We start from the raw sequence: 18,032 nt of genomic DNA, 5'->3' as shown, positions 1-18,032 counted from the left end.
TGCACATGTAAACACTCACACACATGCATGTAAGTCCTCAAATCAGTTTGGCCTCAGGGGGGAGGGTTGAGTTAAAGTGCAGCAAAATGAATTAACCCTAGATTACAATCATGAGTTCATTAATCTAATCTTCTTAAAGTCTTAATCTCCAGTTAGGCACACTTGTGTGTATAAAAGCATTTGACCCAGTCAGCCAAACAGACTTCAACGTGCAACAATCTGCGAGCAAGTGTGATTCAAATGATAAATGCTGATATCAGTGTCAATGGCAAAATTATGACAATGAAATGTTAAAAAATGAAAGAATTATATATTTTGTGAAGTGAAATGTGATTAATATTAAAGTACAAGGCATGTATAGTGGAAACAAGAGAAAATATTAGATAAAAGGGAAGATTGCTCAAACATAAAGAAAAGCCCTCCTCCGCACAAACTGTGACAGCTGAGAAACAGCAGCAGTTTTTAATCTTCAAAAGCAGCTGCTGATTGACACTAAGAGGAGTGAAAACAGGGAGAGAGGCAGGGGAAACCTGAGACTTGTGGCATCCATTTTGGCGGTGGTTTTTCTCCTTGTGTTTGAGATCTGTCAGCTTTGTGTACAGACAGGCTCACCCAGTCTGATTAGTCTTATTTGAATAGACGTAATGCTTCAAACAATGAAAAGTCCACTGATCAGTGAAGAATAAACTCGTTAGTTTTTTCCTGACTTTCATCAGACGTGTTTAGTGCAAAGATTTTGTCACTTATGAAAAGAAGAGGTGTCGCTCAGGACAGAGACAATGGATTTACTTTTAATGATGTTCCAGTTAACTAAACTGGCCTTGAAACGGGACTGCCATGAAGTCAGAGTTAATCATTCACTACTCCTGTCGACATGCAGGTCCAAACGAATTTCACACGTACATCTTATTTCTGGTGCTCATTCATTGAAATGCAAGCCTCTGGTTGTACATATTCATGGTTTATTTAAATATAGAATTGTATGAGGGTTTTAGCTGCTCGAGATATTCTCTGTACGTGCAGTCCAACTTGACGTATTCATGTCCCAATAATCTGCCTAGAACAGAGAAACATTCTTGATAAATTCTTGTAAACCTCACAAGTATTTAGATCCTTCAGAAAATTCCTGGAATTCAGCTTAAGAAACAATCTCATCGTTCTCAAAAGGACTTAATCTACAACTGGTATGATTATTAAGACTGCTGGTTATGTGGAGCTGACTGTAATCCAATTGCACGTGCTGATTACTGATTGTCAATACAAACATCTGGCTGAACAGCAGCCAGACAAGTCATGTGTCCAAGGGTAATGTTGAATTAACTTTCATTTTTCATGAATGTGGGGGTTTTAGCCTCCTAAGAAATGTACATTTTATGGACATGGAGGATGTTTTATGTGCTGAGTGCAGTATATATACATCAATCATCACATCAAAAATTTACAACAATTAATTATTTATTAAATCAAGGGTTCCTGATTTAACTCCCCAGATTCTCATGCTTGATAGCACTGTAATATCATTCACAAATGTTGGACATTCATGTTGTGTTTCAAATATTAAACAATGCATGATTCAACATTTAAATGGATACTTTTGAAGAAAAGAACAGTTTTGAGAAAAATGATTATTTAAATGTCACCATTTCCTGTTGTCTGTGCCTTCACCTTTTACATTCCTGAAGTTTTTATGGAGCGAAATGCCATGTGGTTTGTACTCTCACCAGTCTACACTATGTTTTCAATTTGCTCTTTGTCCTAGTTCTGTTTCTCTTTATCACCACCTAAACACAAATGGTCAAGTCAGATGTGACTATCATGTCTGAATATATTGCTACCAGAGTTTTAAATTGCCCCTCAGGGATAAATAAAGTATTTTGAATTGAATTGAATTGCATTGAATTTTTTCTTTGTTAAAGGGTATTTTCTCCTCTACTTACAAATGCCCACTATGTTGTATTATTGAGTTTTTTTCTATACATATTTCATGCAAATATTAGGTATTATTAGAGCAATATGTTGTAACTGGTGCCACACAAAGAAGAAAGAAGCAACACAACATTTTTTCGTGAGGTCATCAGAACTGCCTGCTGTTGATGGATACACCAAATGGTTTCATAAATGTTTTAATAACCTGGTGTCATTGATGTTATGATAATAAAGGAATGTATTATTCCTTTACAAGATATCTCATTTTTTTACCCTCATCTTGATTAAACTCTAGCTTCAGCTGTGATATATGCAGCGACCGTGGATCAGTGGTAGGGTGGGTTGTCCAATAACCTGATAGTTGACGGTTGGAATCCTGCTCTATCCACGGCATTGGCCCATGAATGTTGGTGGTCGTCGACGGGACCGTAGGAGCAAAATGGCGGCATGCCTCTGTCAGCATGCCCCAAAGCGGCTACACGGTAACTTACCACCACTGGTGTGAGTGAATAACAGTTTCTGTATTTGCTTTGAGTCACCTTGAAAAATAAAGTGCTATACAAGCCATTATTATATGCTATGTTACACGAATATGGTTAAACTACTTAGATGATAATTACTTATTTTACTTTACATCTACAAAGTACTAAAAAGAAAACAAATCAGACAAATGCATCTGAATTCAAAGGGATTAAAGTCGACCCACTTAATGCTGGTTAAATACCAAAGTGATGTTGTTTTTTTTTTTTTTTTTTAAAGGCTATTCTGTCTAGCATAAAGGGATGTTTTTAAATGGTTGTTGAATTATTTCTATTAATCAAAGTTTAAATAATTTTGACTTAATAGTGGCTTTATGTTTACATTTTTGGTGATGTTCGTTACTAAAGAGGGATTATTTTGACACAGTAGTTCATGTTTAGCAGTGATCCAAGCTGGACTCCTGGCTGCACTAAAGAAAGTGCATTAGACTGCAGCTGCAAGGGATTCATGTATTATTAACAAAAAGCAGAGACATTTATATTTAAAATAAAGCTGCCGTGTAACAGTTCCCAGCTAAAATTAATCTAAATATTTCTACTCCCACAAGTGTTTGTTTGCCGGAGTCATTTGTTCTCTGCTTTATGTCCTTCATTATTATTAGCAATATTGTAATACTGTGTGCAATTTTCTTTATTGTGTTCATTCTTCTTCCAATTAGTTATCTCCTTCCCCTCATACACTCCCATCCCTTGCCAGACAATGATGCAACACAATCCATCAACGGGACTTTGACTTTCTCTCTCTCTCTGTTTTTGTCGTTTTATTTGTGAATTCTTCTCTCTGAGTCTCTGTCCATCATCCTTTGTTCTAACACCGCCCTGTTGACCAGGCCTTGCTTGTAAAAGAGATCAGTAAACAGTTTGCCTGGAAAAATGGTTTCAGCACTGACATTGAGGTTAAAAAAAAACCCGAAACAAAACAAAAAACACAACACAATGCAGTTTGGTTAGAAAGAGTGATCATGTTCTATGGAATTTAGATGGACGGTGGTTTCCTCCAGTACTCAGAAGTAAATAAATAAATAAAGTTGGTGAAGTGTGTGTGTTGTGTGTGTAAAGTGTGACTGCCTGCACCGCTCAGGCCTCACAGACAGAGGCGAGATGGTTGATGAGCCGCAGACTAAAGTGAAATGGTTTAGTAGAGCGCTGCGGTGGATGACTTTTGTTTATTTATGAGGCGAGCTACACACGCAGACGAACCCGGGAGCATTTGCATTATTTATCGAATTCACTCCTGACACAGGTGCTGTTCACCGTTCAAAGTTGAAGGGAGGATAAAGACCCGCTGTGCGCCTCGTGCTGCTGCAGCCGATTGGTCGGGCGCAGCAGCAAGGGGGAGGAGCCTGAGAGAGAACCTCCGCTGCACGAGCTCTTTCTCTCCGCACAGCTCGCCGCTCCCCCGCAGGCTGCGTGGCTTCACCGCAGAGTCTACCGAGTGACTTAACTTTTCACGTTGTTGTTCTTTTTTTTTTTTTTCACGCCCGTACAAACTCCAAAAAGTTCGCGACCGGACGGTCCGATGGGCGCAGCCGCTTCTCAGCGCCACAGGACGAGGCGCAGCGCTGAAGTCACGGACAGGATTGCTTTGAATGTTCGACGAGAAGATTGACAAGTTGTGGCCGAAATAAAGGAAGCAGCCCTGCTCGTGTCTGGAGGTAAGCGCTCTATCCTGATGGCTGAGGTCGGGGTTTGTAACCGGGAGTGTAGCGCAGCAGCCTCGTGGGTTGCTGGTTCGAGGCTGGAGGTCCGCAGGCTGCTGCTCCTCTTCCTGCTGCTAACTTTGGTGGAAAGTTGAGCGCACGTTGTAGTGGCGAGTTTCACATTTACTGCACAGAACGATTTGCATTTCACACAGAGCCCCCCCCTCCAGGAAGCCCACCGTCCCCCTTTCACAGCGGCTGAATAGTCGACTGAAATTTATCTGCCGTGAAACAAAAGGTTATTCTAGGCGGAAGATATTTATTTGGTCGTTTTCAAGTTGTGTACAGTCTTTGTTAACCCTCTGTGCTGTGCACCGCTTATTGCAGCCGGGTAGGTTTTCAATACGAGGCTCTCCCATGCATCTAGTTGTTTCCAAATGAAAAGTTAGCCGCCACTTATTTATGCCCTCACAACACTTACAAGTGTCAAGGATTGTGTGGCCTCCAGTAAAATAAAGGAAGATATACTACAATATTTTGAGATGCACTGAATGAACCTAAAATCAAAACGCAGAGCCTGAATTTACACATAAAGTTCTGTTGTTTGAATACGTTTTTCTCTAATAAAGAATTGAGATGCTGTGTTTTCAATAGTAATCTAAATATATGGACGTTGAAAGCAGAATGGATTAAAATATTTTAGTTTGTCTAATAAATATAAAATGTCCATTTCTATGTGGAGTTTGCATATTCTCTCTGTGCATTGGTGCATTTTTCTCCCCCAGTCTGAAGACATGCATTTGAAGGTAATTCGAGAGCTTGAATTTACGGTATGTATGTTAATAGACTGTACTATATTCGTCGTTAACAGTGATCAGCTCAAGCACCCTGCAACCTTGACTTTGACAGTGGTTTAAAAGTTGCAGGGATAAGTGGAAAGCAATAGTTTATTTTTGTAGTGTAATATTGTACATGCCCCGATTGTCATACATAATTGAGTCTAATCCCTGTGTTGCATTAACAGAATAGAAAATGAAGACCTGTGAAGTTATAATAAATCACCAGGGTATAATTCACCAACAAATTAAATTCATAAATGAACATCAATATTAGTGCAACAGTGTCTGAGCAGTGCAAATATGTACAATATGCAAAGTACAGACAATGCATGATGTGAACAAGTGTTGTTGAATATTATTCTTCACACTCTGGAACACCAACAGTTGAAGATGTTGACAGTCAAGTGTTCAGGTTTGCCCTAAGTGAAGCAGTACATATTGTTATAGTTGTTTGAAAGCGAGAGCTCCTTGTGCATATCATATTTGCAACAATTAGTTAAAATAGTTAAAATAATATTAATCTCATTAAGTCATTCCTCCCACTCTGCCTAAGCCCACTGCAAATGATCAAAGGGAAGATTGGTTTTCTAATCGGTTGCGCTGTGGTTGCATAATTTTATCCTTAAGGAGCTGAGGTGTCACATCTTATGTGAGCTTGAAAGCTTTGCTTCTGGCACCATCTTGCATGTGAGCCAACTGTGGAACAGAACAAGCTGGCAGGGATTTACTGGCTCTCTGTTTGGCTTGATGTGACTCACAAAATGTTTATAGGGGTGGAAACGGGTGAAGTAGGACAACACGCCCAGGTGTTGCTACTTTGACTCACATCAATTATAGAAGCTGATCCTGAGAGCTGGTTAATGTCGCCCATTTGCTCTGGCAGGCTTGAAAGTGATGTTTGTTTAATAGATTTTACAGGGTTAATCTTTCTGGCACAAAGTGTACGCATGCTGTTTTGTTTTCCGTGGGTGTGCGCCTTATCAGATCTCCTTTCATCTCTCCAAGTCCAAAGTCCATTTCCGTTTTAACTCGGCATGCTGTTGAGAGTATTTAATTCCTGAACCGTCCATTCATCAGCTGCTGGCGTGGTTTGTTGTTTAGTCATAAAAAAGGAGTGTTTATTGTGGTACTCGCATCAGTAGGAGTTTCACAACACATTTCAACAAGTCATAATTCGAAGAGGTCCGACTGGTGCTTTTGTAATTGACTTTATCTTTTATTGCTTTAGGTGAAATTTCAAGATGTCTGTCAGCAACCACGAAAACAGAAAATCTCGCTCCAGTTCCGGCTCCATGAACATCCATCTCTTCCACAAGACGTCCCATGCGGACAGTCTCCTGACTCAGCTCAACCTGCTGCGTAAACGAAAAGTTTTCACAGATGTGGTGCTGAAGGCAGGAAACCGCTCCTTCCCCTGCCACCGGGCCGTCCTGGCCTCCTGCAGCCGGTATTTCGAGGCCATGTTCAGTGGCGGGCTCAGGGAGAGTCGCGATGACGATGTCAACTTCCACGACTCTCTCCATCCAGAGGTGCTGGAGCTCCTACTCGACTATGTGTACTCGGCCCGGGTCATCATCAACGAGGAAAACGCAGAGTCGCTCCTCGAAGCCGGAGACATGCTTCAGTTCCACGACATCAGGGACGCGGCAGCAGAGTTCCTAGAAAAGAACCTGCACCAGTCAAACTGTTTAGGCATGATGCTGCTTTCAGATGCCCACCAGTGTCAGAGACTGTACGAACTGTCATGGAGGATGTGCCTGGCCAACTTTGCTACACTTTTCAAGACGGAAGACTTCCTCAGCCTGCCCAGAGACAAAGTAAAGGAACTGATCCTCAGTGAGGAGTTGGAGGTGGAGGACGAAAGTCTCGTGTACGAGGCCGTGATCGACTGGGTGAAGGCTGACATGGAGCGGAGACACGGTGAGCTCCCCGAGCTGCTGCGCTGTGTCCGCCTGGCACTGCTGCCAGAGTCGTACCTGCTGAAGAATGTGGCCTCGGAGGAGCTGGTGATGTGCGACAAAGTGAGTCGAGAGATTGTCGAGGATGCCGTTTGCTGTAAGATGAGGATACTCCAGAATGACGGGATTGTGACGGGGTTCTGTGCTCGACCCAGAAAGGTCAGCCAGGCTCTGCTGCTGCTGGGAGGACAGACTTTTATGTGCGATAAAGTCTACATGATTGACAACAAGACCAAGGAGATCACCCCAAAAACGGATATCCCCAGCCCCAGGAAGGAGTGCAGTGCCTGTGCCATAGGTTGCAAGGTATGTATGAGAAGTGAACTAAGAAGAAATGATTTTGTTTTTCATTACCATGAGGATTTGAACAGATCGTGATTTTTATACTTGTTTCAGGTTTATGTCACTGGAGGCCGTGGATCTGAAAATGGTGCCTCCAAAGATGTCTGGGTCTACGATACACTGCACGACGAGTGGTCCAAAGCAGCACCTATGCTGGTAGCCAGATTTGGACATGGTTCTGCAGAACTCGACCATACGCTGTATGTTGTGGGAGGGCACACGTCTTTGGCGGGATCCTTTCCTGCCTCCCCGTCTGTGTCTCTCAAGCAGGTGGAACAATATGACCCTCAAACCAACAAGTGGGCCCTCGTGGCTCCATTGCGAGAAGGGGTGAGCAACGCCGCTGTGGTCGGTGCCAAAAACAAACTTTTTGCCTTTGGAGGCACCAGTGTGAACAGAGACAAATATCCTAAGGTGCAGTGCTTCGACCCCTGTCAAAATCGCTGGTCGGTACCGGCAGCTTGTCCACAGCTGTGGCGATACACCGCAGCGGCTGTGGTCGGCAATCATGTCGTCGTAATCGGCGGTGACACTGAATTCTCGGCCAGCTCGGCATACCGGTTTAACAGTGAGACGTACCAGTGGTCAAAGTTCGGCGATGTGACAGCCAAGCGGATCAGCTGTCACGCTGTGGCATCAGGAAACAGACTGTATGTGGTCGGAGGGTACTTTGGGGCACAGAGGTGTAAGACACTAGACTGTTATGATCCATCTTCAGACTCTTGGGACAGCGTGACCAGTGTGCCCTACTCGCTCATTCCTACGGCCTTCGTCAGCACATGGAAGTACCTCCCGGCATAAAGACTAACCGGCTACTGGAAGTTTCATGGTAAGATATTGTAACCTCTTTACACGACACAAACAAATCAGCTGAAATCATGTGTCACTGATTGTGTTCTTTATTTAGTCAAACAACAACTTTATGGAACGATCAATGTCGGGGGAGGGGGGCGGGGGGGTTGGTCTTTGATGTGTTAAAACATCACTCAGTATTTTAACATTTTTGCTAGAACAATCCAAATCTTGATAGACTTGGCATCATATAAGACGTAGGATTCTTCTGTCACATTCTCCTCGCTGTTGCACCTTCCTCTGTGGTCGTGCTCTGTAACCTCACAGTCGCCACCAAAAAAAAATAAAAAATAACGCCAATTAATCTGAGGTTAGTTGATGGGCAACTGGGACTTGGTGTGATGTGAAAGCATTGACTGAGCGTTCCTAAAAGGCCAAATGTTTAGTTTAAATGCATTCATTGTGTAAAAACACTGATTGTCATTGTTTAGTGCAAACCCGTTATGCTAATTGTGAAATACGTATTCATGTTAAGCCAAACGATGGCATTGTGAGTGGAGAGATCAAACTGCATAGTTAACAGTTCCAGGTGAGTCCACTTTTCACTGGAGGAGCTCCTCTCTGTTTTCATGGTTGCTGGTGGTTACACAGTTAGCCACAGTGACAGCTTAGTGTTGGATAAACATGGAGGAGACGTGGTTTAAAGTGCAGGAGGAATGTCAGTGGTGCTGATAATCACAGGGAGAGCGCTACAGGGCAGCACCTCTGTCAGGGGCTGGAGTGAGACAGGGAGGCGGGGATCAGGTCTGAGCCTGTAGTGCCAGCAGGGCCAGTGTGAAGGATGATGCAAGTCAGTAACCTTAAACAGTTGTAAGTGATATAAGATGAGGTGACACATGGGGTTATATTTGGTATACTTCATATAGGCTTGAGGACATACCTTTTTATATCATGCACTATTCTAAGGTCTCAAAATTTTACATGTTTTAACACTTTCCCTCAAATCCTTTTTACTCGTGTTAAAACAAGCCCTTAATCTGGTTCGTAATCAGAATAAATTATCCAGTGCTTTTATACAATGAGAAAACGACAAACCTATTTAGGGGGCTTAAATGTATGCATACAGTTGCTGGGGGGGGTTGCACAACACCCAAAAATTTTAAAAGTATAATCTGTAATCAATAAAAAGCAAAAAGACGGGAAAATGAAGTGTTCACCCCGAGCTTATTATGACTGACATATAGCATATTGTACCGCTGAAAGATTGAGAGGCTTGAGCCGCCTGAAGGAATGACAGGTGGCAGTATTCACAGTTTCATGTGAGATAAGCGATGACATGTTTTTTCTTGCGGTGCTCTTGGTTTTGTACAAAAAGGAGAAGCAGGAGGCTCATAGCTTATATAAAGAGTCAGTGGTGTGATAATGTGTGCTGGTTTCTTTCAGATATGCCCTGTGGTTGTCAAGCGAGAATAGTCATATGAAACTAATTGTTTTCTGAAGTTGCAGCAGTCGGACTTTATATCGTGTTTTGTATTGGTCGCTATTCGTCTTTCTCAGAGGACGGTCTTCTTGGTTTGTTGGTCTAATAAATAATTGTCCATACACACAATAGTTTGCATATGCAAGGTTTATCCTATAATACAAAACCCAATGTGGGAAATGGCTAACCTAGATCTGTTTAAAGTTTACAAAGGGGAATTAAGTGTACCTCATTTACAGGCTGGGTCGACACACCTAACGGATGAATCAATGTAACAAAGACGTACTGGACTCCATTGTTTTCAGTCTTCTTGCTCAGATAACTTTTCTCGCTCTGTCAGATTTATTATTCAAATAACTGGGTGAGTGAGAATGATTTGTCTTGAATCTTACTGGAGCATTTTTGCAGTTTGGTAAATCATTGAATGTCACCGCTTCTGTCTAAGACGGCGATCCCATCAGTGTCATTGATGCCCCAAAAAATTAAATGTAATCTTTTTTTCCTTTTTTCTCTTTTAAAATGTTATTGTTGCTCTAGTTTTAGTAGATCCCGTTTTTCAGTTCTGTCAGACATGTGCTCTTCTTAAAAATGCATGAAAGTAACTCCCGACAAGGTTTTTCTTTTTCTTTTCTTTTTTCATGGAGGCAGTGAGTTGAAAGTGACGCTAAGTGCACGTCGGTGAGACGCAAAAGCTTTATGTGGGACTTGTGTCTACAGTAAACAGCTGGAGATGATGGACCTGGGGGCTGAGCCTTGGGAGGCTACTGGTACAGTACGCTGTATCCATGGTCGCCAGGGTTTCCTGTGCCACTATGGAGACAGACAGGCTGACTGACAGATCAAGGCAATATAGCTTTATAAAGTCTCAAAAGTAAACATCAGTGGCTACTATGACTTTATGTTTAATTACAACAAGCTCAAGTTCCCTCCGTGTGCCAAGCATATGTCAATCTTTGGGTTACTCTCGTCCAGGAAATGGTTAAAAGGAGATGTCAAGCGGCAAATATATAGGACCATCAAAGTAACACAGTGCACACACACACACACACATGCAGAGGAGGAGGGGACAGAGAGGAAGACGAAGCAAGACCAGAATAAGCAAAGCTATATTTTGCTTTGTTTGGCAGGCGAGACTAAGGACAGTCTAAAAATACTTTGCTCCCGAGGTTGTCAACTTTCAGCTGGGGTTAGAAAGAAAAACACTTGTGTGAAAGTGTGTTTGTGTGCACTTTGTTTCTAAAGCTCCATTTTGGTGTTATTGTTGCTTTAAAAACCACCAGTCAGCTGTTCAAGTTTTCACAAGTTGTATTGAAAGTTTTTACATTGTTGTAAGACTCCTGGTTTTCAACTCGCACTGCTGAGACTCTCTCGCTCTCTCTCTCACACACACACACACACACACACACACACACACACACACACACACACACACACACACACACACACACACACACACACACACACACACACACACTCACAAAGGCAGTCAAATTGCTGGCATTGCCTGTCCTTTAAAAAGCCAACCATCCTTACTCTAATTTGGGTGGAATGAAGGTGTGGCCTGCATTCCTATTAGTAAAGATTTGTTAATGTTGTGGTGCAGGCATCCCTGTTGTCCACACAGTGAAAAGTCTGGTAATCCCAGACAAGCCACATAAACTGTTTTTATCACCACCTTCTGGAGTTTGCTGCCCTGTGCATTTTGGCCAGATGTGACTAACCACAGGCTCTTGATGCCAAGCCAGAGCCCACTGTTGATGGAAAACTATGAGAGTTCATATTTGTTATGACTGTGACAAAAGTGAAAGGCTTTAAACATCTCATTTGGTGTTAAAACGGGCAGAGATAAAGACACTTAATGGAGATATTCAGACTTTTCTCTGGGCAGCCTTTAGAGTTGGACTTCAGGTACCCATAGGTTCATAGGAAGCAGGGATTCTTCATTCAATTTAGCAGACTGAAACCCCTTCGCTGCAGATGGACTGGGCTGGAGGCTGAGGACAAACTTCTAGTTCCACTATCGGAGCTTCTGCAGGGAGGTGGAGCAAGAGAAGAGAGAGAGAGAAAAAAACCTATGGTGAAGTAAGCGTACAATTCATAGGGGAAGCATTGTACAAACAGAGTTCCTCCCTCATTATTGTTAATCTACTCACACATGTGCAGAGCTATTCACTCCGACCGTTGTCCCTGTTTGCACGCAGATAAGAGCAGAACGTTTTGAAAAGCCTTGTTTGAAAAATGGCCTCCAGAGACTCCAGAGGCATGTAAAAGAGCCAAAACCTAAAAAGTTTTTCACTTCAAAATGAAGCCTGGGAGATGATATGGCAAAGACAGTGTTGCTGAATCTTTTCTTTAGTGGGATTTAAAGTAAAAATGGAGGTTCAAAACATCTTGTCTAATGGCCATAGTTGGGGGACTAAAATGCTATAATGCGAAATCCAGATGCATGTAGTGCAGATACTGACCCCACCACCACCTTTTTTCTTCTTTTTGTTTGTTTGTTTATTTAATTAGTTTAACTAATGGACACTCTTACAAGGTGGGCTTGGCTCTTTGTGACGGGGTACACCTGGAGAGGTCACGGGGGCACCAGGGGACTCTGGATCCCAGACAGCTGCTGTAAAACGGAAAGGTCGCAGTGGGATCAGGGAGGAGGAGTGCTGAGGCCCCCAGTCACTCAATACTAATGTTTTATTAATGCCTCGCTGTGAGGGCCACCAGGAACACAAGCTGAATAAGGCTTTTATTGTGGCATCTGTGTACAACACCCCCCCCCCCACTTCCCTGCTCAGACACACACACACACACACACACATACAGTTAGCTACCACGTGCACGCACACTTCGTCTCCGGTCCCTTGAGTAATCAATCTGCCACATTACAGCCTTCAGCACAGTGGCTTAAATTTGCATAAATCTAATGGGGTTTTTATTGGTCTTTTCACCATGCAGAGAGTTACAAAAAGGGAAAGGAAAGACGATGCTCAAAATGACTGAATAATCACCCAGACTAATTTGATTACAGCCTCAAAAAGAGATGAGCTGTCATACAGTTACAGGGGCCTCTTCAAAAAGCCAGCTGGGGTAGAATAGAGGATGTCTGCCTTGGTAATTAATCAGAATTATGTCATTTCTGTTGAGGTGTCTCTTAAGTGGCGTTCATTCAGTCATAGAAATGTGTTGTGGTTTTGTCTGAAAATGAAATTTCTCCAAGGATTCATCAAGACGTGCCTCTTGAATCCTCATTTTATTTTTAAGATGCTCTTGCCCGAGCTCAGGAGTTGAGAAGTTGAAAACAAACTCATGGAAATGAAGTGAGTGTGATTCATACAATACGGTGGAGTTCCTGGTGGTCATTAGTAAACATGGCACAGGCCTTCTTGCACACAGGGGACAGATAAAGAAAGACCACTCGGCTTTAGGTCGCGTGGTCTAAAGCCGCACACACCTAATTGGGCTTCATGAGGACGCAGATGTTGTCCAAAGTGCAGCTGAGAAAAAGGTGAATGTCCCGGTGCACGACTGGCCGATTTTGATAAATGAAGACGACAGGATGGGATATTAAAATTAAACAAAGCCATAAAATTGTTAGTTTTCTCTGTAGAAATGTGGAAGCAGAGTTCAACCTCTGACTGTCAGATCCAGTCATGTCACACGGTCCCAACCCATCTGTTTGGTCTGCTGAAGGTCAGACTCCCTCCGTCTCCCACAGCGGCACGCTGGGCAGCCTTCAGTCAACCAAAACAAACACACATGGATCCCTGGATGATTCTCGATTCGTGGGTGAAGGTGAATTTGCTTTCACACGGCAGTGAACACGAAAAGTCACCCCCCGTTTACATAACAGCGACGGACAGAAAACGGCAGGAAGCTTGTCTTTGTGTTTCAGTAAAGTTTCACGTTCGGACAGCAACATTTTCAAAATGATCACCACACACAGAAATTCTAGAAACGCTAAAAATAAAATGCTTATCAGGCCACCGGTGTGTGCGGTGGGAGAGCCACGCGCTTCTTTAAACAATCTTTTTTGTTGTTGAATACTCCGCATGTGATTCAGATAACGCTGTAATAAATGTTCACTTTATTGGAGAGGCACCGTCGAGTTCAAAAGAGTGAACGTAATTATTTGCTGCACTTGCGCAGTATGCAGCGTTTCATAAAAGTTCAGTTTTTACCTTTTTACAGCGAGAGCAGAAGGTTCTAAATTACACCCTGGAAGCTGTTTGCAAATACAGTTCAGCTACAGAAGGCCGTTGTCGTGTAAACAAGCAGCCAAAACAACAACAAGTTTTCTGTTTTCACTTGAGGAGGTTGTGTAAACGGGGCCACAGACTACACGCCATGTTGGCCGAGTTATTGTTTAGATAATCGCAGTTTGAAATGAGGGTGAAAGGTGAACATTGCTACAGATTCAGGAGACATGTCGGGTACTGGTGACGAGACTGTGGGACGGTCTCCAGCTCAGTCCTGACGACAGCATTAAGAGCTGTGTTGACGTGTAATCCGGTACGATGAGGGGTGAAAGAGGGCGGCTGTTATTGAATGTCTTCATGATAGCTGCACATAAGCTGAGCGTATCGCTAGAAGTTCAAAACACTTCCTAGAAGTCTAATTAAAGGTGTAGCAGATATGGTATCAGATTGACGATCAAGAAAAGTAAATCTATAAGCTGCATTTTCCGTCTGATGTTGAGCCAATCAGGGATCCTGCTGAGTCCAGCGTGTGAATCAAAGCTCCCGCCTCTGTTGTGATGGATGCCTGGAAATAACAACTCTCGTGCATTTGTGAAATATTGCATTAAGAATCACTCTTGGTACTTCAAGTGTGGTTTTGTTTAGTACAGTCACACCCAAAATACTAAACAAATCCTAAAAAAAAAGCTATTAAAGTAAAAATTGATTGGCTCCATATTCTCAAAAAAATACGTAATTTAAGAGGTGGTATTAGGTATTTATATTTAAGTCGGGTTGCGGTATTTGTTCTGATACTCGTTTGACAAGTGGTATTTGTAAACATTAGCATAATGCACTTTAAACCGACATGTTTGTGGCCTATGGTTGCCTCCATGTTGTTCCAGTAGTTCGCCCCTCTGGCTGCGTCCTGCTGTTGCACTTGGGGCAAAGTAATCACAGCAGTAACAGATGCTTATGGATCAGTGGAGGCTTCGGTTGTATCAACCGGCTTTGTCAGCCATGGAAATGAGGGCTCATTAGGTTATCCAAACAAACCCCCAGCAGAGCCAGAAATATACGCAGTCTTCCTCCGAGTGCGGTCTTCTGAGCTGCCTTATTATCAAAAATATGCAAATCAAAGGTGAACATGTTTGGATTTCTGCTCCAAGCCCTCAAACATGCAGCAGGACATTCCTCCGCGACAGCAGGTGAGGAGATTTAAGACGCCAAGTTATCTGAAGTTGCGCAGAAAGCCTCAGACGAGATCTTTTTGGGGGGAATTCAACACAGTATTTATGTTAAAACTGGTGCCGGCAGGAATTTGAGAGTTGGCGCATAAACTGCATGTGGTATGAATTCTATCCGGATCAAGCAGAGGAGAGAGGATGGCTTTGGAATATGTGTTCTATCCAGAGAAGCTTATTTTCACAAAGGGGTCCTCTCCACTGCCACCCTCGCATATTTATTACCCAGCAACATGAATGGCTCGAACAACATAATCTCACATGCCAGGAGGACTTTGGTTAAATAATGCCCTGTCCCATGGCATTATTCATGCTATGTGAGTAAGCCTGATAAAATGGCATGGTGATAAGCTGATGTGTAGCCTGGCTGACTGAAGTCTTGGCGTTCCTCTGCACTCCCTGAGAATGTCCCGGCCACCCGTCTCTGGTCATGTGGTTGGGGAAGTCACACATGGGGTCCTTGTACAGCAGACCAAAACCTTAATGTCCCTCTGTCTCTTTCCCTAGATGAGCCGTGGTGTCTGGTATGCAGGTATGTGTCTACCTTCACCGGCACTGAAGATGAGGACGACGACGAGGAGGGTGTTTTTTTTTTTTTTTTTTCCTCTCTCCCCCTTTCCTTTTAAATGCTCGTCATGACTCCATCCAGCCTGAATCACATTATCTTGGGCTGCAGAGGAAAGAAGGCGAAGGGTCCTGGAATCAGCCCAGTTCTGTTTACTCACTTATTGTGTGACTTTCTCATGCAGCCTCTCTTCTGAGCTGGACCGGTTGCCATGTAGACTGCAGAGACCTCACAGACGCCTTTGTAATACATGTGAGGCAGAGAGTGTAGAGGTGAGCCATCTCTGCACAACCCCCCCCCAGAATCTTCTCTCTTTCCACCCTGGGGGGCAAATAAGCTACTGTGACTGACTGAATCATGCACTGCTCGAGTGACTTATTCCACCATCAGTTGTGTATCATCTCATGAATACGTCACCAGTTTTACTGACATGTTGTTTTTACGTTAAAGAAAGCGAAGCAGTCTTTTATTGTGGTTTCTCACCCCTCCTGACACTCGGAGGGGAGGGAAAGTTTGCCTTTATCACTTTAAACGTCAGGTAAACAGGGTCTGAATTCGACCTCTCCTATGCTCTGTATAGTGTTGGGAAAAAGTCTTTGCCCCATTCTTTTTTTTTTTTTTTGATATTACACCCACTTAAATGTTTAAGGGGGGGGGGGTCTATCCAACCCACCTGTCCCTGTGTGAAATCATGAATTAACTCTGGCTCATCACATTTTTGGGTGGGAAAGCTGAGTTTAATTTTATTAACCACACCCAAACCTGATTGGCCCCAGACCTCTTCTATCAAGAAATCACTTAAATAAAATCTGTATAACAAAGAAAATTGTCAAAATGCTGCAACAAAAAGCAGCGTTCCCCAAAAGTCCAAGAACAGAAGAGAAATAAAGTAATTTCTATCTATCAGTCTGGAAAGGGTTGCAAGGCCGTTTGTAAAGCTTCAGGATTCCAACCGCCACAACTGGGTGAGACATGAATCCTGCTCTGCCAGAAAATCCTGAAGCCCGATGTTTGGCCATTGGGTTGTGACCTCCACCACTCCGTGTTCTGCAGCTTGACAAGGACCCAAGACATAACAGAAAATTGACTTCTCACTAGTTTAAACAAACCAACCCTCCAGTGTTGCCGAATTCAAACAATTCTGCAAAGAGTGAGCCAAAACATTCTACAGCCAGTTAGAGAACACGCTTGATCTCAGTTGATGCTGCTGATGGTGCTCCAGCCGGTTCTCAGGGTTAGGGGGCAAACATTTTGTCACAAAAGGGCAGGTGGCTTTGAATAGGTTCTTTTCTCTCCTTAATAAATAAAATTATCTTTTATATGATGTTTACTGTTGTTTGATCTTAAACATTAAAGCGGTAGAGTTATACAAAAACAAAACAAGAATTTTAGAAAGTGGCAAATACTTTTTCATGGCACTGTATCTGGAGGAGAGCGAGGATTTGTGGGGAAGTGTATGATTTTGTTGCACAGGAACAATCTTGGTGTCTGTATTTTTAGCTGTTGGACTTGGGCTTCCCTCAATTTTGGTGAGCTAAATGTGTGTCTTCCTCCTCAACTTAAAATACAAACGCGCAATAGAGATTGTGGCCCATTGAGACTGAAGGAGATCGTTTTCTATTTCAAGATGCTATTTCAAACTACGATTTTTGTCATTTCTCTGTGGTTCGTGTCTCAGGGTCATGTGTACTTTTTGCCAGATTCTGTCCAATAAAGGGTTACATCTTTTGTTTTTGTTGTGAATGTACTATTTTTGTGAAAAACTCTCTCGTGTACATTGTTTTTCCAGCTGCAAATGTCTGGTTATGCGTAACAACTGTCTTATTTAAAACCGAATTGTTGCCAAATCCCGACTAGCGCGCTTTAGTGTCATCTTGGATTTTAACAACAAAAGCTAAATGTGTCCTAAGTAGTCCAATTGTGTAAATAGTTCTTTTCTTTGAAGACGTTTTGTGTTTATAGTTTGTATATCGCCTTGTAATTCATTTGTAGAAGCCTTTGATTTGCACAATTTGTAAAAAAAAAAAAAGACGTCTCTCAATGGTCTTAATTTTGTATTTTATTTTGTCTTAACCCAGCCATGGTAGTGTGAATAATCAAATCCCTTTTGTATCAAAGCCTTCTCTCTAATCCTCATGCTTTTCCGTGTAACTCACAATTATATCAAAGTATATGTCTGATCTTGATATGAAGCTGTTACGGATACACACTCTTATTTCTTCTTCTGCAGCTCCTAAAATTTCAATAAATGTCCTTTTTATGTTGAAACTGGTTCTTATTTTCTCATTTTTCCTGTGGAGGATGGCGTTCAGCAGCCGTGTCATTACCTAGTGTGGGCAGAGATGTAATTACACAGGTGCTCTTAAAATGCTTCACATAGTTTCCAACTGCAGGTTGTCGGCGGTTCGGTATTTACCAGAAACACCCATCGCCTTCCTCCATTCTGGGCGCAGAAGATTCAGCGAGTTCACGTTTGCTCTCTGTGGCGGTGAGATCTCACGTTAGAGCTCGGCGTTACATGGGGTGTGAACTTCT

The 18,032-nt window shown here is 42.7% G+C and overlaps 1 protein-coding gene across 1 annotated transcript; it reads left to right on the top strand.

Moving 5' to 3' along the window:
* Positions 1-3,846: 3,846 nt before the first annotated feature.
* On the top strand, positions 3,847-17,762 carry enc3 (ectodermal-neural cortex 3). The gene is made up of 4 exons (XM_080474165.1): positions 3,847-4,120; positions 6,173-7,208; positions 7,299-8,073; positions 15,440-17,762. The coding sequence occupies exons 2-3, from the start codon at positions 6,186-6,188 to the stop codon at positions 8,043-8,045; spliced, it is 1,770 nt and encodes a 589-aa protein (XP_080330291.1). The 5' UTR covers positions 3,847-4,120; positions 6,173-6,185; the 3' UTR covers positions 8,046-8,073; positions 15,440-17,762.
* Positions 17,763-18,032: the final 270 nt, after the last annotated feature.

The sequence above is a fragment of the Lipophrys pholis genome, assembly GCF_963383615.2.
Source record: "Lipophrys pholis genome assembly, chromosome: 10".
Lineage (NCBI taxonomy): Eukaryota > Metazoa > Chordata > Actinopteri > Blenniiformes > Blenniidae > Lipophrys > Lipophrys pholis.
Note: the sequence above shows the minus strand (reverse complement) of the source record. Positions and strands in the feature narration are given on the sequence as shown.

What these genes read in the sequence shown, in the direction of transcription:
- enc3 (XM_080474165.1), top strand. Translation starts at nt 6,186, where the DNA reads ATGTCTGTCAGCAACCACGAAAACAGAAAATCTCGCTCCAGTTCCGGC. An exon ending in CCTGTGCCATAGGTTGCAAG is followed by an intron (nt 7,209 to 7,298) that starts GTATGTATGAGA and finishes TACTTGTTTCAG; the next exon opens with GTTTATGTCACTGGAGGCCG.